This window comes from Trichomycterus rosablanca, chromosome 7, assembly GCF_030014385.1.
Source record: "Trichomycterus rosablanca isolate fTriRos1 chromosome 7, fTriRos1.hap1, whole genome shotgun sequence".
Lineage (NCBI taxonomy): Eukaryota > Metazoa > Chordata > Actinopteri > Siluriformes > Trichomycteridae > Trichomycterus > Trichomycterus rosablanca.
In genome coordinates, this window is record NC_085994.1 from 35,638,550 (window position 1) to 35,661,562 (window position 23,013).

General features: G+C 40.2%; 1 protein-coding gene across 1 annotated transcript in view; it reads left to right on the top strand.

Annotated features, from left to right (window-relative positions):
- fgfr1a (fibroblast growth factor receptor 1a) overlaps positions 1-23,013 on the top strand; it is a 50,474-nt gene that overhangs the window by 22,736 nt on the left and 4,725 nt on the right. The window contains exons 3-11 of the mRNA XM_062999311.1: positions 1,144-1,404; positions 1,492-1,596; positions 2,356-2,528; positions 7,374-7,497; positions 10,153-10,343; positions 15,009-15,153; positions 20,382-20,572; positions 21,716-21,861; positions 22,636-22,757. Coding sequence (XP_062855381.1) covers positions 1,144-1,404; positions 1,492-1,596; positions 2,356-2,528; positions 7,374-7,497; positions 10,153-10,343; positions 15,009-15,153; positions 20,382-20,572; positions 21,716-21,861; positions 22,636-22,757 — 1,458 coding nt within the window. The remainder of the gene's footprint in view (positions 1-1,143; positions 1,405-1,491; positions 1,597-2,355; positions 2,529-7,373; positions 7,498-10,152; positions 10,344-15,008; positions 15,154-20,381; positions 20,573-21,715; positions 21,862-22,635; positions 22,758-23,013) is intronic.

Sequence of the window (23,013 nt, forward strand, 5' to 3'; positions counted from 1 at the left end):
TGCTTGTTTAACTGTAGGCATTACAACGAACATGGAACAGTGGTCTTCTGCCATGGTTTGAAGAAACGCTTAAACTGACCTGTTGGATAGTTTTAACCCAAACACAAAAAACAGGTCAGTTGAAGCGCAGTTGAGGTTTGCTTTTTGTCTTTGTCCATTTGATTAGTCACAAACCTTGGTCAAAATTTTGGGGCAGGGTTTTTTTTGTTCACAGCATCCTATAAGCCCATTGCAAAGGGACATTTGCTGGACTATGAACAGTTTTGGCTGTTTTTTAGTGAAGTGGTTCTTGGTCTTCATGTCCACATGGAAATTTTTCAATAACCCTTTATTGGTCTCACCAAGAATTACCGATTACTTCTTTGCATTTATTGGTTTCTTGGGAATAAACCAACAACAAACTATTAATATTTTTTTACAAGTGCACACAGTATTTTAATGAGCCTCTACCAAACAGTTGAGATGATCACAAAAATGATAAATGATGCAACTTTTATGGATTATTTTTCATCATCAAGGTTAGAAAGGCTGTTTTCTTAAAAACATCTACCAATATTGTTAAGTTTAACACGTCAACCAAGGAGCAGATACAGATTTTGACCCAAGTATTTTTACCCAAATGGTTGGGCAGACTATTAAAGGGTTAAGGTAATATTTTGGGTTTTCTTCGCCACCTTGGCATAGAGACTTCAGCTACGATTCTGTTCTAATTTCAACTTGAAACATAATGGGACTGGTTTTTACCTGCATAGTTGGGTAATAACATGTTTATTAAGTTCCATGATTCTGTTACATCCAGACTTTTACTTCATCAGTTTCATAAACCTTAATCATAGATATATTTTTTGGCATGAAGTGAGCTATGTAGCTTCTGTTACACCATTGTGTTAGTAAGTGGAATTTGTTTATTTATACGTTTTCATCAGTATATTGGGGAGGGGTGTTAAGTGTATCTGTCCTCCCAATATATATTCTTATTATGACCTTGATATGCCATCAATAAAAAAATTAAAATACATAAAATTCTTTGTGACAGCATGTTGAATGAGGTGAAATATTATAATATAATTTTTCCTCATTATATATGACTCCTACGTTTTCAAGCTTTTAATCTAAAGCGTTCTGTTCATGTGTTTCATGCAGCTGCCCTGCTGGAAACAGATGCATACACACTATACGAGGGAGAAAAGCTCGAGCTGAAGTGTAGGGCTGACGACGAGCTTCAAGACGTGAGCTGGACCAAAGACCAGGTTCCCCTCGTCAACGGGGAACACACTCGTCTACGAAATGACCAGCTTGAGATTGAAGGAGTGGAAGTAGCCGACTCGGGACTGTACGGCTGCTTCGCCCGAAGCCCTGCAGGAAACCACACAGAGTATTTTAACGTCAACGTCAACTCCACGTGTAAGGAAACGAAGCTAAGAAAAGTATTGTGTGGTATTATAGGTAAATTTTCTTACACTTTGTGTTTTGTTGCTGTATTTTGTGTAGATACCCTGGCTTCTTCAGAGGATGATGATGATGACGAGTCTTCTTCAGAGGAAACCAAGCAGTCGAGCAGCCAGAAGTTACTCTCGAACAGCCAAGAGATGCTGCGTGAGTTTACAGCTCTTTACTGTATATCCATAAATATCAACACTGTAGCATACATGAGCTCCATCCCTGATTTACTAAACCTGGCTGATGCATTTACACTGTCTGGATTGTACTACACTTACAGTATTTATTGGATGAGCATGTCATCGAGACAGAATGCTATACAACCAACTGGGGTCTAAGAAATCTTGCTCAGGGGTCCAACAGTAGCAGCTTTATTATTTAATTATTATTATTGTCCTCTGTGACCCATATTGTTTTACCCCGTGTTTGAAAAACCCTGCTTTAGTCCACCGCCAGGCCAAGTGATGAGCAGACACAACTGGTCATGTCTGAGGGAAGGAAGGTTGGATTCACCTCCTTGCTGTTGCAACAATAATTTGTACTGGTCAAGGCCTGGCATGAGTGGTGGCAGAATATGAAGAGCGAAGCGTGGAAGTCTGTACATGCTCAGGCTCTCTGTGGGAAATCAGTGCTGGCCGGTGTAAACTTGCAGCTGGTGTGTTTATATGTGTCAGAGAAAGCATGTAGCAATGCCAGCCTACATTCCTTCTTGGCCAGCGGAGGTATTGTGCATCTGGCAAATGTGCACAGAGATATTGGGTATATCCAAATTAGGATGTAAAAAAGGACATTGTTTAGAGACAGTTATTTTACTGCTGTTTCTTAAATGGTTTTTTATTTATTAATATTATTACATTATTATCTGAGTTGCTTCTTTTTTGGTCTGATACGCTTCTGCCGCCTCTCGTTCTGCAGCCATGGTACCAGTGTGGGCTCATCCTGATAAGATGGAGAAGAAGCTCCACGCCGTCCCAGCCAGCAAGACCGTCAAATTCCGATGCTCGGCCAATGGCAACCCAACACCCACGCTCAAGTGGCTGAAGAACGGCAAGGAGTTTAAGAGGGACCAGAGGATTGGAGGGTTCAAGGTAAACCTTACAAAAAATACCTTTTTTTTTTTACCATATTCTTGACATGTGAAATGCACCAAGAGAACGGTACAGATCTAACTGCTTGATCCCTAAAGCAAGTCTCACTCGTATGTGGGTACATTTGCAAACTTGTACAACTTTTGACTATAATCTGCTACAGGGCTCTAATTGCACAATGTTTACCCCACCGATAATTGAACAATAACTACAATAAGACAACAAGTGAGCGGATAGATCACAATGCCGACTCATTGCATTGTAATATGCTAAAAATGCACGCAACCACGCAAGTAATACCTGCACACTGGTGCTCTAGTGGTCCCATTAATGCAAGGGATAGTAGGGTGTACTGTTCATCTTATGTTGTATCTACTGGGGTTGAGATTTACACCTGCGCTAGATGAAAGTTAATACCTGTCTTCGCTAACACAATAGGTCTTCAATATCAGGCCTGCAGGGCAGGATGTAGTATGTCTGACCTGGAAGCTTTAGGTTTCTGCTCCACTTGCACCACAATGGGATTAACTTTCCTTCATTTAGGCAGACCTCAGTTTCAGACCAGCTGTGTTTACACGTACAGGCTTAGGAAGTCCTAATGATAAGTTAATTCCACAATATAAATAGTGCTAATTTGGGCACTGAAATTTTGAGTTCTTGACTTTCAGTCTCATCTGTGCTATCAACCTCATCCATTTGGTTCTTCCAGTGGGAGGATGGACAATAGGGTTTCTCTTTGCTGCTTTATTTGCGGCCTCTACTGGCTGGTCGTGGCACCCATACCAGTGACTTGTTGAAATTTGTTGATAGTTGAAAACTCCTCAAGCAGCAGGTCATGGGCAGTAGTAGCTCAGTGATTAAGGTACTGGACTAGTAATCATAAGGTTGCCAGTTCAGGCATCACCAATTGCCACTGTTGTCCTCCATCAAGGCCTTTAACCCTCAATTGCTCAAATTGTATTCAGTGGTAATTGTATGTAAGTCGCTTTAGATAAAAGCGTTCGCTAAATGCAGCAAATGTAAATGTACTCATGGTAGGTATGTAAGCATTTATTCAAGTAGTGCCAAAGCTAAGATTGGTGTAGCAAAGTGGATTTTCTATTATGTTTGATTTATAGATTCTTCCAGACACCTTCAATTATAAATTCGTATCTTTGACTTTCCGTGTCTCTGGAAATGCAATCTCTAGTTTTACTAGTCAAGAAATGCTCAGGTGGCGCAGCGGTAAAGTACGCTAGTGCACCAGAGTTTGGTTTCTAGATACATCGTATCGAAACTCAGCTCTACCTTTCCGACTGGGTTGGGCGGCAGTATGAACAACGTTTGGCTGTTGTTCATGGGCTTAGCGGGTAGAGTCGGAGCATAGGTCCTCTTAACTGGTACAACTGCGGCCCCTGCTGGTTGGCTGACGGCGCCTGCACAGGGCTGAGGAATAACATTGAGGGGGGTGTGACCCTCCATGCGCAGTGTCTCTCGGTGTATGAACTCGGCTCGTGCGGGTGTAAAATGCAAGTCTGTACCGATTGCGTGCCGGAGGGGGCGCAATTCGGTTGAGTGGCGTCCTCAGTCAGCGGCAAGGGGTTGAACCAGTATAGAGTACATAATCAGGGTAATTGGATATGACTAGAATGGGGTTAAAAATTGGGGGGAAAAAGTGAAAAAAAATAAAAATAAAAAAATAGAAATGTGTGCCAATATTTAATAATTCAGAACGTGAAGTTTCAGAAGCTTTCAAAACACTCACTGTTTACTGTCACCACATTAATAAACTGACAGAGCCCACACAAGTTATTGAATTTTATTTAAGTCTCCAGTCACATATAAAACGATGCATGAGACATGAGTCATGTTTTCCATGGAGACGTTCTGGTGCGGACCAGGACCGGGTCTCGTCTTAATGAGGAACAGCACGCCAGCTCTGCTTTGTTTAGAAGTCTGGCTTGCTGGTGGTGCTGGATTATAGCGTCTTTTTCTTTTCTTTTCTTTTTTCCTTTTCTTTTTGGGATGGGGGGTGTTCTGTGTAGCCGTGCGGTTCTGGCCCTGCCGTGCCTGTGTTTCTCATTTAGGTGTTTCCCAGCTGGGAGGCATTAAACCTCTTCCTCCTCTCTGGCTCAGGCCATACACACTTTACCATCTGGACTGTGTTTCAGCCTGCCATAGTACATCACATGTGCTAGTACACACACACGCACACGCACATACACACTCAGTTGCAGGTATACACGCAGGTATACACTCATGAGGATTCGCAAACAAATGCGCGCTCATATGTGCACGTACATCCAAAAATGTCTACACACCTGACCATGAATTTAACGGACATCCGGTAGCACCGTCGCCTCACAGCAAAAAGTTTCTGGGTTCGATTCCCAGGTCCTTTCTGTGTAGAGTTTGGAATTACCTGTAATGTCATGAATGTAACCAAAGTGTGTAAAACGTAACGATAAAATCCTAATGAAAAAATAAATACATTTGTTGAACATCCCATTTTAAACCCATGGTCATTAATATTGGCTTTACACACATGTGCACACATACAATAAGTATTTCATGCTATACACACAATTTGCTAAATAGTTGCAGATGGGCACGCTCAAAACCGCTGCTACCTACGTGTGTGTTTAATGTTTGTGTCCAGGGGCACCTTCAAGGGGCAGCCAGCTTTTATGAATGAGCCCTTTCACAACCCACCCTTTCTCTCAATTCTACCTCTTTCCTTATTTTTTTTCCTTTTAATTTTAACAAGACTGCGGCTCTATTGTTCATTTACATTAGGCTTATGTTGAAAGAAAGCTAGACGTACCATATGTTTGAGCGTGTAGCCGAACACATCTGGGCTCCTGCAGCTGGAACTGCTATAACTCCTATTTCAACATAACCCACTTAAACCCCCTTCATCTTTCTACCTAACAAGAACTGGGTAATGAGAACCAAGTATTAAAGTCAGTTTTTTATTTGCAGATCTGACGTCTGAAATGCCTTTGAAATGGTTAATGCAAAGAAAATTAAAGGTTATAGGATGGGGCGGCACGAGGGCGCAGTGGGTAGCGCTGTCGCCTCACAGCAGGAGGGGCCTGGGTTTGATTCTCATGCCGGGCAGCCAGGGTGCTTTCTGTGTGGAGTTTGCATGTTCTCTCCGGTCAATTCGAGCTGTTTGCCTTTCCTGCCTTTCGCCCAATGAATCAGACCCACCCAGACCAGGATAATGCTTTGGTAAAGCACTGAATTAAGTTATCGGAATAGTCAAACATAAAATTTACAATCCAGTTAGCCAGGATGCTCTCGATGTCTAAAGTTTGGAATAGAGGGCCAGCTTGAGAAAGCAGACGGGTACAGTTCAAGAGCTGTGTCTCTGTCCTTTACACTACAGCGTCCTCAAATTAGTAACTTCTCCATTGTTCTAAATCTAATGTAGTACCCTATTTAGTATGTAGGAACACAACAGCTATCCTCTGCAGCCTGGTGCAGCGAGTTTCATGCTGATAAACATGCATGTGATGCTCCGTATCCATTTCATTTATTTTATATTCCCATTTTCTTTTTTGTCTTCTTCTTTTACTCTCTCTGCTCGCTCAGATTTCAGTCTTGTATCCCCAGTGAGGAAAAAAAACCCACAAGTTAAACACTGAACACTGATCGGCTGATCGAGCGTATTTGAAATAAGTAGAATGTTGTCATTTCTGGCTGAACTGTCATTAACGTAGTAAAAATAATCCAGTCAAGTGTAAAGAATGTTTTGTTTGGCGTTTGCTTGAATAGAGATTAGTATCTGTACAAATGAAAATGGTTTTTCCAGTGTGTAGTTTAGGGTTGTTTAAAGGCGTGCTGATGTTATCTCAGGCTTGATCGGATGTCGGATTGACTGTGTTGAGCCTTCTGTCCAACTTCAGCATATGGACACACTTGTCCCAGCTTTCGGAACTACCTTTTATTATATCAATCATATTACAATATGATATTATATCAATATGATAACACAAACCAAACAGGGCGGCAATCCATTGCAGTTCCTCAACCCCCCCACAAGGCATAATCATGATTTCATGTAGACACCCAGCTGGCTGATAGCACCTCTACGGATTCGAACTGGATCCCAGCAGTAGTGGCTTAGTGGAATTTACTGCTGCACCACAAGAGCGCCCCCTTATAATCATTAGAGCCTAAATTTTATGCAGCTGTTTATACAGCCCCTTTACACCCGATTCATTTGTGTCGAACTGCGACACACGCACAGCTGATTGCTTCTTACAGAGCGCAATTTCGCATGTAAAGAGCCACGCACTGTTATTCATGATCAGCCACCCTCATTTACATTATATATTGTGTGACAGTATATATTGTCTAAGCAACTAAAGGTTAAGGACCTTGCTCAAGGGCCCAACAGTGGCAACCTGGCCATGGTGGGGCTTGAACCGTCGTCCTTTCAATTACTAGTCCAGTACCCTAACCACTAGGCTTCAAGCACCTTCTGTGCTATAGAGACCACACTTAGACCAGCGATTTCAGCCATGGTTTCAACCATTGTCCCTCAGACACACAGCCAATCGTGTGTCTGTGTAGGCTCCCGCCGGCTGATGGCAGAGCTGCAGAGTGCTTTTTTTAATGTTGAATGTAACTATTACATGATGCTTTCAAGAACTTGGTCTTGGCCCTGTTCGTTTTGAATGTGAACTGGAAAACGCACATTGACGTGTATAGAAGTGCATATTTACACACTTTTTCCTCCACCAATAAACTAGGGGCAATGAACTTTGCAAATCCAGTCACTGCAGAAGACATTGTGTAGGAAGACAGCACAAGAAGTTTCATCTCAAATGAAATAAATCCTCTTTCTCTTTTTTGCAGGTGCGAGAACACTTGTGGTCGATCATAATGGAATCAGTTGTACCTTCAGACAAAGGCAACTACACCTGCCTGGTGGAGAATAAGTATGGCAGCATTAACCACACCTACCATCTGGACGTCGTTGGTGAGTTAACCTGTTTTCTGCAGCTTTTGTTTCCCTGCATAATGCCGACTGTTTTGCATGCGTGTTGCAGGATTAAATATGCGCCACTGACGGGTTTTACTAGACTCGTTTAATCCTGTTAAGTCCTGTCTGGCTTTTTAAATCACTGAATCGCCTCGTCCCTTTAAAGTGTCACCTCATTTGTAAGGCGGTTGTTGTTCTTTTAAAGAAAAGGTTAAAGAAGCTACACATCACGTTGACTGGTTGATCAAATGCAAATGTGTGTGGCATGTAAATGATGCCGTGTTTGTTCAATACTGTTAATGGGTGCCACTGCTGTACTGCAGTAAATGCATGTAATGTAATGTAATGTAATGGTGGCTCATTTAAACCGTGTGCGCTTTAATAGCCGGCTAATGTCAAGGACACATTCGTGCTGTTTGAAAATAATGCATATTACATGACAATGGAAAGATGGACTGTACATGCTTACCGGTTTCTAACAGGATGAAGTCAGAATATTTGGAATAAATTAGATCCCTGCTGCTGATTGGCTTGGACAGATAAGATTTACGCACCTCTCAAAAGATCCATAAATCGAATCCACACCCCTTTTGGACACCGAAGGTCAGCGATTTAAACGTTTTAAATCAGGCCATGGCATTACCTAAAGAAAACAATGCATACGGGCACTCGCCTACAAAAATCTAACTCAAGGGCGACTAAATATACATAATGTGTGCAAATGCTTCCAGTACGTCCTGTACGGTCAATAACATCCCAGTCTGCTCGTTTAGATGTAGAGAAAGGCTGAGCAGGTCTAGTTGACCTCTTTATTAAATCAATAGGGTGAAATGAAGGGATTGAGAAGACTTCTGTATTTTAGCATTGTATTTTATGTGTTTTATGGCATGTGTAGCAAGAACAGTCTTGACCTACCTTGCAGCCCTAATTATGAAAATTTAATTTAGAATCAAATTGTAAAGATAAAATAAAATAAGCAGACAGAAACATAACTATCGTGCCATAAAATGACACATAAATGGTAAACATGGCAACATATGCTGTGTGTAGTGTACACTAAGACAACAGTACCAGCCTGAACGTAAAACCCATATAGTGATTCTTATGTTACATTGGAACGGTTGCTGCAAACCAAAGCACCTATACTCTGGCCGATTATTTGAATAATATGATGGCTCCTGTTACCTGATGTGAGTGGTCTCTTCCAGGATTACAGTGCTCTTTCCACAGGGCTTGAAGGGTCACCAGATGGTTTAAGAACTATGTAAAAAGAAAACATGAGAGCAATCCTAAATTTCCTGGCAGTAACAAAAATGAAAACAAAAATATGAATGGACAAATAGAAACAAGAAATAAAAAAGAACTAAACACCAACCATGCAGTAAATGACACAATCAGGTCTATAAATTGGTGTAAAACCCAAATAAAAATGATGTAAATCATTCAAAGTAAAATAACTGGGGCAGAATCTATAGTCACATTAACACTATTCTGGTGGCTCATGGCAGGAGAGCAACAACTTAATAAGACATTAATTATGTAGTTTTTGGCTCTTATACACAAAACTACACGTGCATATTCAAACCCAGCCCTTATCATATTCGGGTCTTGGTTTGAGACGGGGTAATCTGTGGCGCCGCTGCGTTCAGCAAGAGTGAGAAAAGGCACTGCAGTGTAATTTCGTGCTGGCGTGCTCCTGCTCCAGACACAACGCTTCATTAGCTGCCTCTCCTTCATCACAGTCCAGACTGTTTTCTTTATACTCCCTGCACTTTCTACTAAAGTCGTCATGATGCCAGATTTTGTAGTCAGTAACAATAGTAGTAAAATTTTATTATTCTGTGTATCAGTTATTTTCCATTGTGCAAGCAGCAATACCATTAAAGACAATCATTTATTTCTATATTTTCTTAATTGTTTTAAATACCAAATCACATATAAGCCTATACATGTTTTACTAGTTATACACATATTTTTATATGTGTATAACATGATGTTAAAATCCTAATAAACAAACAATTAATGTTTGCATAGTGTAGCATAGTCCAGTAGTTTTCAATTGGGTAATTAATACCTGAGTGATGCATAATTTTACAAATACTATCCAAAATAGTTTTTAGCACCTTTGAATACCAGGTATCTTATTAGTAAGTTATATTTTCTCTTGCTTTAGAGATTTTCAATTGAGCTTACACATAGATTTAAAAAAAAGAAACTACAAGCTCCCAAGTTCTTCAGCTGCTATTGGCTGTTTAGGATGTCTGACCAAGTTTTGCTAGAATTCAATGTGTCCCTCTGGTTGGATCTGGACCTTAGGACCCAGTCAGGTCCTATTTACTATACATCAGACCCAAATATTTAATCTTCGCTTTCGTTGGTCTGGCACGTCTTGAGCTGTGTTGCAGTTTGGATGTTTAAATGATGGGGTCAGTGTGCATAGTGTGGGAGACAGGATATGATATTTAAGGATTATAATGGATGGTTAAAGATACAGATAGCTTGCACTGGTGTGGCTGGTGTATAAATACGTGCCACCTCACGGAGCCAAGGCTTAACCACTAAGTTATAATGCTACCTTAGTAAGAAGGTGATTTTAAAAGCATTTCAGCAGACTGTAATTTGACCATCACTTTTATTCTGTGCGTGTTTCAGAGCGTTCACCACATCGACCCATCCTCCAGGCGGGTCTGCCTGCTAACCGTACAGCGGTGGTGGGCAGTGATGTTGAGTTTGAGTGTAAAGTCTTCAGTGATCCTCAGCCTCACATCCAGTGGCTCAAACACATTGAGGTGAACGGCAGCAAAGTGGGAGAAGATGGGGTGCCCAACGTCAGAGTCTTAAAGGTGAAAACCAGCTCACTTTTAACTTATATGTGTTATACTATATATATATATATATATATATATATATACACTGATCAGCCATAACATTAAAACCACCTCCTTGTTTCTACACTGTGTCCATTTTATCAGCTCCACTTACCATATAGAAGCACTTTGTAGCTCTACAATTACTGACTGTAGTCCATCTGTTTCTCTGCATGTTTTTTTTTTAGCCTGCTTTCATCCTGTTCTTCAATGGTCAGGACCCCCACAGGACTTTTCTAGACCTTCATCAGTGGTCACAGGACGCTGCCCACAGGGCGCTGTTGGCTAGATATTTTTTTGGTTGGACTATTCTCAGTCTGGCAGTGACAGTGAGGTGTTTGAAAACTCCAGCAGCGCTGCTGTGTCTGATCCACTCATACCAGCACAACACACACTAACACACCACCACCATGTCAGTGTCACTGCAGTGCTGAGAATGATCCACCACCCAAATAATACCTGATCTGTGGTGGTCCTGTGGCGGTCCTGACCAATAAAGAACAGCGTGAAAGGGGGCTAACAAAGCATGCAGAGAAACAGATGGACTACAGTCAGTAATCGCAGAACTACAAAGTGCTTCTATATGGTAAGTGGAGCTGATAAAATGGACAGTGTGTGTAGAAACAAGGAGGTGGTTTTAATGTTATGGCTGATCGGTGTATATACTAACTATATGAGTTACTGCTGCATTCTATTATACTCTGAAGTCTGTAATTACACATCAAATTTTACAACAAAAAACAGTCTAAATATGTTCCAGCGCTTTCTTTTTAGCGGGCCATAGAAGTCTCCAACTGTGAATGTATTTAATTTTAATTTTATATGTCTTCCTTATGCACTAATGCACCAGATTTGCCTGCTTACAGCTCTTTGCAGTATATTTGATGCTTATCCTCATTCAAGAAACCCCTAAGCCATTAAAAAAACAGGTACATATAGGTTGTTACATATAGGAAAGTACAATAAAATGCAAAAAAAAGCAGCAACATTCAGAGCAAAGAATGAACAGAGCGCCCAGAATGATGCTTCTCATCATAATAGTAAATGTTTTTCCAGACAAATACCAGTGTAGTGTAACGACATGTACAGGATCATATAACCAGTTTTTGTTATAGACAGTTACACCTATGGAACACAATAGCCCCTTTTCACACTCAAAACCTGTGTAAATACCAGATTTCATTTACCGGTAATGGCACGGCATTGTAACATTCACACATGCAGGTTTATGTACAATATCCCGGGCTGAACCCTTTTACACACGGCCAACCTGAAACACGCAATGTGATATTGTGTGTTCAGAACGCTTTGATTCACTGGGCATGTATTTACTTTGCCTGACAGCGCTTTGTCAAAGGGATTGACTCCTGATTCATTCACAAATGATTCATTCTTACATAAAATCCAGTGTCAAGTCAGGAAGTGTTTTAGGTCTGGTGTGCTTACGGTCAACTAAAGGTTAATACCCAGGTAAATGCACATGAAACTACTAATTATTAAGTGTGTTATATAGCAGCACTTTGTTTCTCTCCTAAAAACTGTTTTATGTCTTATTGTCATCAAAATAATGTCATCCTAAATACTGTAAATAATACATAATAAATCCTGTTCGGATGGCATTAGTTTTAATTTGGGAGCTGTTGCTACTGTAATATTGTTATCATCCTGATTGACCATAACAGGACCATATCTAAACTGGTCTGTCTTTCTTAATTTTAGTTTAATTAGTTTTGGAGATGCACATGTATTGGCAGACTGTTAAAAGAAAAAGAGAAGTTTGCTTTAATTCTATATAATAATGCATAAAACATACAGTATATGGCCTAAAGTATTTGGACACCATGATCTTGTCAGTCATCCCATTTGGAAAAACAAATGGTATCAAAATAGAGTGACCACTGTGTAATCTTCTCAGTTTTAACAACTGTCACTCTTCTAGAAGGCTTCTTACAAGACTTTAAAGCATGTCTGTGGGAATTTGTGCCCATTCAGTCAAAAGAGCCCTTGTATGGCTGGGCACTGTCGGTCAAGAAAGCCTCAATTAATTGTCCAGTTCATTCCAATGCTGTTCGGTGAAGCTGAGTAGGCCACTGAAGCTTTTCTTGACGTCTTTATAGACCTTGCTTTGTGCACGTGGGCACAGTCATGCTGGAACAGGAAAGGGCCTTCCCTGAATTGTTCTCCAAAGTTAAAAGCATATAATCTTCTCTATATAATTGATTTATTACACCTGTTTTGTATTGTTGTGGCTGCAAAAAGCCATCTTGGGAATTAATTAATCCTGAATTAATTTATTGCCGTATGGATATGAGGTTTTATCATGGAGCAAAGCAGCACATATATCATTACAGACACCCCCTATAAATTAATCCCATTTGAACAGGGCTCATTAATTAAGATTCTTTCCACGTGCAGTTTTTTATTGTTGCTTGTTTGCTTTAAAGATTTATCTCAATGTTCCTCATATACCTTTGTTTGCCACTTGTTTTCCATCATCACATTACCAAACGATATTATCTAAGGTGGCAATATCGTCTTGAAAACGATCCACGGCAACAGCATTCAAGGAAAATATGACCCATCCTCGGAAAACGATCATCATCTAATTTAGAAGCGGATATTGCTTATTTGTTCCCTCTCATCCCTGTTTAGTCACCGCGGAAACCGTCGATGTGACTCGTAAGTTCAGTCAGCTTTGTTCTGACCCCTGACTTATGTTTGACCTCCGCAGCACTCTGGGGTCAACAGCTCGGACACGCAGGTTCTGACGCTGTACAACGTGACGGAGGAGGAAAGTGGGGAGTACATTTGTAAAGTGTCCAATTATATAGGCCAAGCCAACCAGTCAGCTTGGCTCACCGTCACTAAACACGCCTCCACAGGTAACAACGCACCACCTACAGGATTCCTGATGAGACAAAAAGCAGCAAAGCTGGTGGATAAACAGGCAGTTAGGAGCCTAACACCTCCCTCTCTCCCTCTTTGTTTTCCTCCCTTGGTGCCCAGGCCGTAATTGACGCCATGGAAAAACCCAGCAGAGCAGAGTGAAGGTGTTATGATGGACTTGTTTCTTGTCTTGTCTCGTCTCTTACCATGTGTCCTCCTAATAAGGGCACATTTCTGGCTCTCTGAATTACTTCTGCTTGTCTGACCTTCAAAGGCTTTTCCAGTCTTCTGAGAGACCATGAGAGACGCCATAACCTCTGCTCATGAAGCAAAAACAGCTCAGTTAGAACGCTTTCCTTTTTCTAGTCCTTTCAGTCTTGTTGCTTTCTCTTTAGCACCTGTTTACTGGACCTTTTTACTATTTTTGTTTTCATTGCCAAGTTGACCTGTAGCATAAGTACCTATGTTGAAGGTAGCAGGAGAATAGTTTGTCCCATTAATAGAAAAAAACATGATTGGTGTGATGTGCCAATGTCCGAATTTACCCAAAATTATTTTACAATTTGCATTCTAATTGAACCCCTTTAATATTTTGTTCTAAGAAAGCTTTAAAATCATCTGCAGAACTTTAAAATAATTTTTTTATTTAGAAATCAGACCTCATCCTCCACTAGTTTAGCCACCAAGATGTAGAAGAGTACCATGTAGAAGCACTATTAACATAATAGTTGTATATTTTTCAGCTTATGAATTATTTGGTTATTTAACAAATACTTGATTAAGGAATCATATTAATCATCGGTAATCACCACCCGACCCTCATTTAATTCCTTTTTTGGATACCAGAAGTAACATGAAACAGTAGGGGTGCAATAAAGAGGGGTTCAAACAACTACACATCCCTGGAACTATGAAAGAAACCCTTACCCAAGACAATACAAGAACAGACCCAAACTTCGCATAACCCAGCTTGTTTGGAAGCTGGAGTCAGATTACAGGGTCAGTCAATGTTCAGCGCCCCTGGAGCCAAGAGGGTTTAGGGCCTTGCTAAAGTGCCCAACAGTGGCTGCATGGTAGAGCCAGGATTCAAACTTTCAACCTTTACATTGATAACCCAAAGCTCTACCCACTAGGCTGCCACCGTCCCCCAAAGACAAGAAATAAAACAAAACCTGTCAAAATATGCCAACCCTGGAAAAGACACTAGTACTGATCAGGGGTATAGATATATTAGACTGTACTTTTTCTCTTAAATGTGCATCTCAGTCTCTTGTTTTCCTTTTTATGTATTTCTTCCCCGTCTATCTGTTGTACCTGACTTGTTTTTCAGTCCATGCCTTTGCGAGTCCTCTGCTGGGTAGAGTTCCATGTAGCCCATCTCGTGCATGTAGAGATGGAACGTAGGTTGATTAGGTTGGTGGACGGCCACCCTCACATTGAATTGATTCCTGATCCCCAGGTGTTGGTTTCCTCGGAAGGTTGAGCTCTCGTCTTCGTACTAACCAAAGATCTAATCAGCAGGGTCGTCGCAGGAGCTACTTTGATCAACTGGGAAAACATTACATCTTCTGTAATGAAGGGTGGAGGGCCATGCGGACCTCCGTCTCCGTCCATGATCTACTTTCTTTTTTTTTTTTCTCCTGGGTGCTTTCTGAAAATCACTCTAGCCGTTCTAGATTACAAACCCTGCTCTTTTTTTCTGGGTTGATTTCCGGGGTATTGCTCTCCTGCTTCATTTGTGATTCTTGTCTTCAGACGGCAGGCCTCAACACAACGGATAAGGAGATGGAAATGCTCAAACTCAAGAATGTTACTTTAGAGGACGCGGGGGTGTACACGTGCTTGGCTGGCAACTCTATCGGCCATTCGCATCACTCTGCATGGTTGACTGTCTATGAAGGTATCTATGGTTCTTTTGGTGCTCTTTTTTTCGGGTTTTCCTTCTCATACTACTGCTCACACAAAAAAAACCCTGTTCAGCCAAAGCACCCTGGGTCTTTAATTACAGGCTGCTGAGATGAAATGGAACCAATCAGTATTTGTTGCAACTAGCAGGATACGACCACGTTGGAGCCATAGTGGTGCAGTGTTGTAACATTTCAACCACAAAATCATACAATAAATTACCATCATGTGTTGCAAAACCTCCGTTTGGTCTCCGAGCGGCCCTGGAACTTCCTAAAACTAATTTAGCTCACAGGAGATCAGGTTTATCTTTGTGGTTACCTCGTGTGGTCAAAGCACACTATTTCTAGCTTTTTTGGCTTTGGCTAAACACCTGATTTTCATTATAATAGCAGTGGCCAGTGTGCTGAGGCTGAAAGGGTCATATTTTGTGTGAAAGCTACTTCCTCTGCATGGTCTGCTCCTTTAGGAGTGCAAACCATGATGAGATGCCTTTCTGAGTGAAAGAGGAACTTGGTGCCAAGTCAAACCACTTGCAATCAACGAAATTGAGAAGTTGACATCCCACCTCTTTTGAGGTTTAAATAATTATTGGATGTTATGAGTAAAGCTTAGCCACATGTGCAGTAGGTTTCTTATGTAGGAAAATTCTCATTCAGTTACTCCACTGACATAAAAAATACACTAAACATCTAACAGAATAGTTACAACTGTAGAGTTGTTTGCAAAGACACCTAGAATAATTAAATAATGGAACAAGGAGCAAAAATACACAAGTTTATATTATGTTGGGCTTTGCATGAATTTAAATAGGAAAAGATCTACAGATCCCACAATGCACTAGTTTTCATTGCAAGTTTGCTTAGAGTACTTTTAATAATTTCATTTCAGTGGGTGGAGTCACTGTTTAGCTTCTCTATAGTACATTTGAAATTCTATAATAACTACAGATAATCTAGAAACATGTAGCTGACTAAACTAGATTCCAATACTAAAACTTCTGAAAAAGTAAGTGGAGTCACTGTTTGTCTCTTTAACAGGATGATGTCTTACATTAGGAAGCAGATTGTATTTTGACCTCTAAAAGGGAAAACAAGTTTTTATTTAATATTAGATTCTGTAGTCATGGCTTTTCTGTCTTTAAAAATGCACTTTTTAAAAAAATGAATCTAATTTGTTCTTCTAAAATTCCATTTCCACCCCCCCTCCCCCAATTAAAAACAAACCCTGAAATGTAGAACTTAGCGAGACCCACTGCATAACAATTAATCAAATAAAGACGTCCGCTTTTAGAGAAGCAGTCGTTTGACCTGGTTGCACAAGTTCCATTTATAAACCTTTATTTTCTTCATTCCACTAACAAAAACATACTTTTCTGATTAACATCAGTGTTGGGTGTAATTGACAAGGCTTTCAAAGAGCGCACAGTGCCGACATCATTTCTTCTTGGTGAAATGATTTCTCAGCCTGCTCTTTGGATCTGATTTGATAAACGGCTCTTAAATGTGAGCGCATCCATTTAAAATGGATTTGGTTTATCAAACTGCTTGTCAAATAAAGCCTTAACACATAGAACACTCTTGTGTAAATGGTGTTGGTTTTTCAGTACCGGTCTCACTCTTATTTACTGTATGGTGTTTCAGACCTTCTTTCTAATAATTTCTTAGATAAAGAAAGTAAAAAAACACATTTAAATATAGAGGTTCCAGCTACCATTACACAACAGTTAGTTTCTTAATGAAAAAGTGATTAGATTGTACATTACAGTGTAAATATTTTGATGTTGTTTAATTACATAACAGGGTTTAACCCTGCATAACAGGGTGTCTGGAGGTCCTTAACTTGTCTTAATTAGTTTGATATTATGTGTTTTACTAGTGTCAATGAACTTATTATTCCAACTATTTATTAAAAATTACATTTTAACTGCTATGAAAATATTAAGGGTGGCTCGGTGGGTAGCACTGTCGGGTCCTGGGTTCGATCCCCAGGCGGGGCAGTTCGGGTCCTTTCTGTGCAGAGTTTGCATGTTCTCCCTGTGTCTGTGGGTTTCCTCCGGGAGCTCCGGTTTCCTCCCACAGTCCAAAAACATGCGTCAGGTTACTATGTCAGGTTAATTGGAGACACTGAATTGCCCTGTAGGTGAAGGGGTGTGTGTATGTGTGTCTGCCCTGCAATGGACTGGCGCCCCGTCCAGGGTAATAATATGTGATTGGTTTATAACTGTGGAGCTTAGAGAGTGATGTCACACAAATATTTAGCATCCCTGATTTGTCAGTAGTAAATAAAATATAATAAATGATCTTTTTAAGTTCAGGTGTACATAATGAATCCATTCTAACAAAAGGACACCTGCGGACACCCTGTTATAGATTTAAATATGTGTGCTTTGTGTATTTTTGTGTTGTGTGTGTATGTGGGGTGAAAATGTATCTACATTGTTCATTGTTCCTCCTTCTCCTTTCCAAAGCCTTAAGGCTGAGGAAAATTGCTTCCTCCGAGTAAGAAATAGCTTTATCATCCAGATTTATCTGGTAACATTAGCCCATGACCTAGCTCTGCGATTATGCGCCGCTGACATGTACCATCTGGGTTAGAACCTAGCGTCTTAGCCAACATGCAAAGCAGCGTCATTTATTTTACCAGTGTCTGCTCGCATTAAACCAAGCTGTCATCTTTAGCAAAGTTGGCATCGCTTGCATTGCAGCTTATGTAACTGTTTATACAGGACATTTCAATCTTATCTGGAGACGAAGGCTGCCAAATGTCACCAGCAGTGGTTTCCTTCTCTCCGAACAGAAGAATGCAGTCTGAAACCTGATGCTTGAAAGACGTGATTATGAAGCTACAATAGGAGTTTGTGCTGGGTGTCTGTTGTGTCAGAGGGCTCGGAGGGTGTTTTTTACTTTTCTGTATTTGTGGGTATTTGTGTGTTGTGTGTTTGGGTGGTGAATTGTTCGGGTGAGGGCATGTGGTGTGTCAGATAATAGTACATTCATTATTAGGAGTGCATTACTATTTTTTCAGGTATGTTAGTATAAGAATCTCATTTCTGGAGGGCCGGTTTTAAAGCAACACTTCTGGAGACAATGAAAGGAAATGTCTGAAGTGTACAAAGGTCAAAAGTTTACATACATGTGATTTTAATTATTTCTGCAGCTGTTCTTTTCTCTGACTGATTGGAACACAAGAAAAAATAAGCCAGATTAATTTGATTTAATAGATTTTTGTCATTGAAGCATTCATCAAATGTTTTTATCCAAAGCAACACACAATTATGATCAAATACAATCCAAACAGTTGAGGGTAAAACATCTCACTAAATAACCCAACAGTGGCAAACTGACAGTGGTGAGGCTTGAACCAGTGACCTTTCGATTAACCCCTATTCCCCTAGCACACCAGCACCGAGATTCTGAACTCCTCACTTCGAAACTCGCATGGCCACCGGTCAGCTGGGCCATCTAGCAGACGTAATTGGCAGTGCCTGCAGCAGACACGTTTCTGCTAGGGCGGAATGGCCGGACTATGTGGGTGGGGTCTTCAAACTCTGTGTAAGGACCCTGACTGGCAGATAGAGAGGTGCCTGTGCAAAATGCATGGGTGAAAGAGGGTTCTGCCAAGGGCCGGAGGAGGAGGCGTGAGCAGCAATATACCCACCTCGACTGCAAATCAGGAATCCCCTAGCAGCGGAAGACAAATTCACTATGCTAAATTGGGAGAAAAATGGGAGAAAATGCATAAATAAACATTTAAAAAGCTGTATTTAAACATGGGCTGTATCTTCTCTTTGGTTGACATGTTAAGCTCAAAAATATTGGTAGATGACATTGTGGTTTTAAGAAAGCAGCCTATCTAACCTGTATGTAAACTTAAAGCTAGAAGCTGAAATCCATCCATCCATGATATCTTATTTTTTAATATTCTATAATATTATTATAAATTATAATTGTTTGTTGTTAATATAGTCTTAAGAAACAAAAAAAATGCAAAGAAATGTTTTTTTCAACATTATTTTCTTGGCGAGACAATTAAAGGGTTAATAGTCAAATACCTCTGATTTAATACTGCCCAAAAGCTTAATATGGGTTTCCAATTAGAAAAACATTCTGTTCCCATATAAACAAGGCTTTTTGACTAGCACTTGAGAAATTGTTCTCTTGCCAAGGTTGGTCAGTGTAATCCATGAACCTTCAAAAACGCAGATCTGCACTGAATTACAAACTGCTGGAACTTGGGTGACACCACCCACAGTCAAGCAAGCTTTATATCATCATGGTCCAAGCACCTGCCTCTGCTTTTAATTCATTATTGTATTTAAAAACACTGAATTTTAACCTTGCATGACTGTTGACAGCATCACCCATGTTTATGTAGCTTTTAATTCATGGTTTTGCTGGTTTTAAATTAAATCTGACCAAATTTCCTCTCAACATGAGGTCATAGTTTGGAGTTTCTTTCCAACCTTTGGCAAGACACCACTTGTTTATGTACTCTTTATTAGTTGCAGGCAGACTAGTCCTATTGAAATAAACACTAAAACCTGACCAGCTGTAGTCTATTAATCACTAACCTGGAATAAACCACAAAGGTAAATAAAATGATTGAATTATTGACACAATCTACATTGATGTGTGTAAATGTAGACGCTATAGATTTTTTTAGAAACCCCACAACGAACTTTCTACAGGTCTTTTTGACTGTTTGAGTCATTTAGGCACACAAATTGCTACAAAAATGATGAACTTTTAAGAATAACATGATGTACACGTGCTTTATAAGTCTACGTAAACTATAAAGTCATGTGTAATGTATAATCACAAATTGTTTACCCATTTAAAAAAATATTCCAATCATGCGTAGAGATTAATCATAGTAACAAATTATGAAACGTCATTCCAAAAATGTTGCTTTTATAAAAGTTTTTTAACCGCCCAGCAGCTGCCCTTAGACTTAATTTAAGAGAAATTTACATAAACAAATTACTCAGTACATTTCCTAGTTTCAACCTAGTTTAATGCCTCTTCAAGTCCTGGTCTCATGTAAACAAATTCTTATTTTGTAAAGCAAACCCACCGGCTGCTCCAGAAATGAGACCACATGCCTGGAATAAAAGGCATTCTCTGTTAATAAGAGAACTAGGTCCATTAGACCCCCACATTACCCACAAACCCTCAAAATTTCACCCTTTTATGCCTCCTTCGCATTGCGTCTCTCGAGCAGCTTTGCCACCGACCCCGCTGCCCAACCAGACGTACCTAGAGGTGTTGATCTACTGCGTGGGCTTCTTCCTCATCTGCGTGATGATAGTGATCGCCGTCCTGGTCAAGATGCACAGCTCGTCCAAGAAGAACAACTTCAACAGCCAGATGGCCGTCCACAAGCTGGCCAAGAGCATCCCCCTGCGCAGACAGGTAACAGAAAGTAGATAGGGGGTTTGATCTACCTTATTGCAAACACTCACTATGTTCTCAAATATTCAGTAGATCTGTTAGGATTAATACAGTGTACGTTTTAAATAACAACACACTGAAATGTTAATCAGCTGTAGATTCAATAAAATTTATAATAAATACAGACATCCTTATGCTGAAAGTTATATAAACACTAATCTTTTATGGCTCTAACTAATTTTAGGTTGAGGGTTATTGTTAGATAACTGTCTTTAAAAATACATTCTACATTAAATCCCTAGTATTTTTGAATTGCTATTTTATGCTGATGCATTTCTAGTCATTATTCTTTGAACTGTTCAGTTTATGACTATTTGATTTCATAGCCTACAGTGAAATACTTGGTTTTAGTCCATCAGAGGTAAGTATAAATAAATAATGATTACTGGAACCACAGTTTAAAATTTTTAGAAACAGATAAATCTAAATATTCAGCACTACACTATATAGACAAAAGTATTGGGACACCTGACCGTGAGCAAAAACCATAGGCATTTTTTTATTTTGGGTGGCTCAGTGGCCTCACAGCAAGATGTTCTCCCCATGTCTTTGTGGGTTTCCTCCGGGAGCCCTGCGATGGACGAGTGAGTGCTTTCTTTTTCCTTTGTTGCTTCAACATCATTCACTTTTCTGGGAAGCCTTTACAATACCTTGGAGTGTGTCTGTATGAATTTGTGCCCAATTACTCAATAGAGTTATTGAAGTCAGGGACTGAATTTAGAGAAGGTTTAATTCATCCCAAAAGTGTTCAGTTGGGTTGAGACCAGGGATCTATGTAGGCATACCACAACTAGTCATGCCATGTCTCGATAGACTTTGCTTGGGTCTCAGGGACAGAAACAGAAAGGGGGATTTCAGATTGTTGCCCATATGTTAAAAGCATATCTTTTACCTCATATTATTTTTATACACCTGTTAGCAATGGATGTGGCAGAAACAACTAAATTCAATCATTAGTATGGGTGTCCACATACTTTTGCACATATAGCATATGTTGTATTTTGTATTCATATAAGTAATTATTCATACACAAACTCTAGTTAGTTCTCACTCACTGATGCAGTACTATTAAACGGAGAGTAATTTCTAGGTGTTTCCATACAGGTGTCAGTGGACTCCAGCTCGTCCATGCACTCAGGTGTGATGCTGGTCAGACCTTCCCGTCTCTCCTCCAGTGGTTCCCCCATGCTGGCCGGAGTGTCCGAATATGAACTGCCCCAAGATCCACGATGGGAGCTGCTCCGAGACAAGTAATACACAAACACATTCACACTATGTTAATTGTGTAATGATAATCCTAAGTAAATGGACACAATTTGGTAGCCTCTCAGCCCTCTTTGTACCTGTGATTTTGGGGCATGTGCTAGGGAATAACACTAAAGGAAAGGAAGACATGATGCAGCTGGTAGAGTGGGGACAGAACATTAGCATGGTCCCTGTGCTGCTCCCACAGGTTCGATCCTCACCTCGGAAACCTAGCATGCCCCTCCCTGTCTGTATGGTTTTCCGTTGGGTTTTCCTCTTACCTCCTAAAACATGCAGATGGGGTACAACAGGCAGCTTGCCCCCCAGGTTTAAGTTCGTGAGTGAATGAGTGTTGCATTGTATGTTGCCAAAGTATATATTGCTACCATGTGTCCAGTTTTTGTGTTGCCACTGGTCCAGATCAGGAGGAGTCTTTTATTAAGTCAGCTATTTGAATGACCAAATGAATTGTGTGGTTTTTTTTTTAAATAAAAAGTTGGTAAGAGGAATTCAGTGAAGCCATAACTTGTTTGCATACATTTTAAAACATCCCAATTAAAATTGGCATGTTGTTGGCATATCATTACTGTATGAATCACAGCTCTGTGGTTGGTACTTACATAGTAAATAAATGGTCACTTGCCACTTCACTGATAGCTAGAGTTAAAGAAAACAATACTCAAAACCAATCGTGCATTGTTAAAAAAAAATCTAGGCATCATGATCACTGTTGAGTTTGACCTGTACATGCATATATCTGAAGGTCTGTGTTTTTTCAGGCTGGTGATGGGAAAACCGCTGGGCGAAGGCTGTTTTGGTCAGGTGGTGATGGGAGAAGTTGTAGGAATGGACAAGGACAAACCCAACCGTGTGACCAAAGTGGCTGTCAAGATGCTGAAATGTGAGTATTTTTGCCAAAATTTTGTTATAACAATCCATTGGAACACAGATAAGGTCACATGGGGTTAAGAGTGAGGGTATAGTCATTATGAAGACTAATGTGGTGAAGATGTCCTCCGAGTCACATGTGTTTTCCACGCCACATGTCCATACACTGAACACACACCACCACCAAAACACACACTCTTATTTACCATTTTAGCTTGCTAATGACCAGAGTCATTACAACACTCACATCTCAAGCTTCACATCTATTC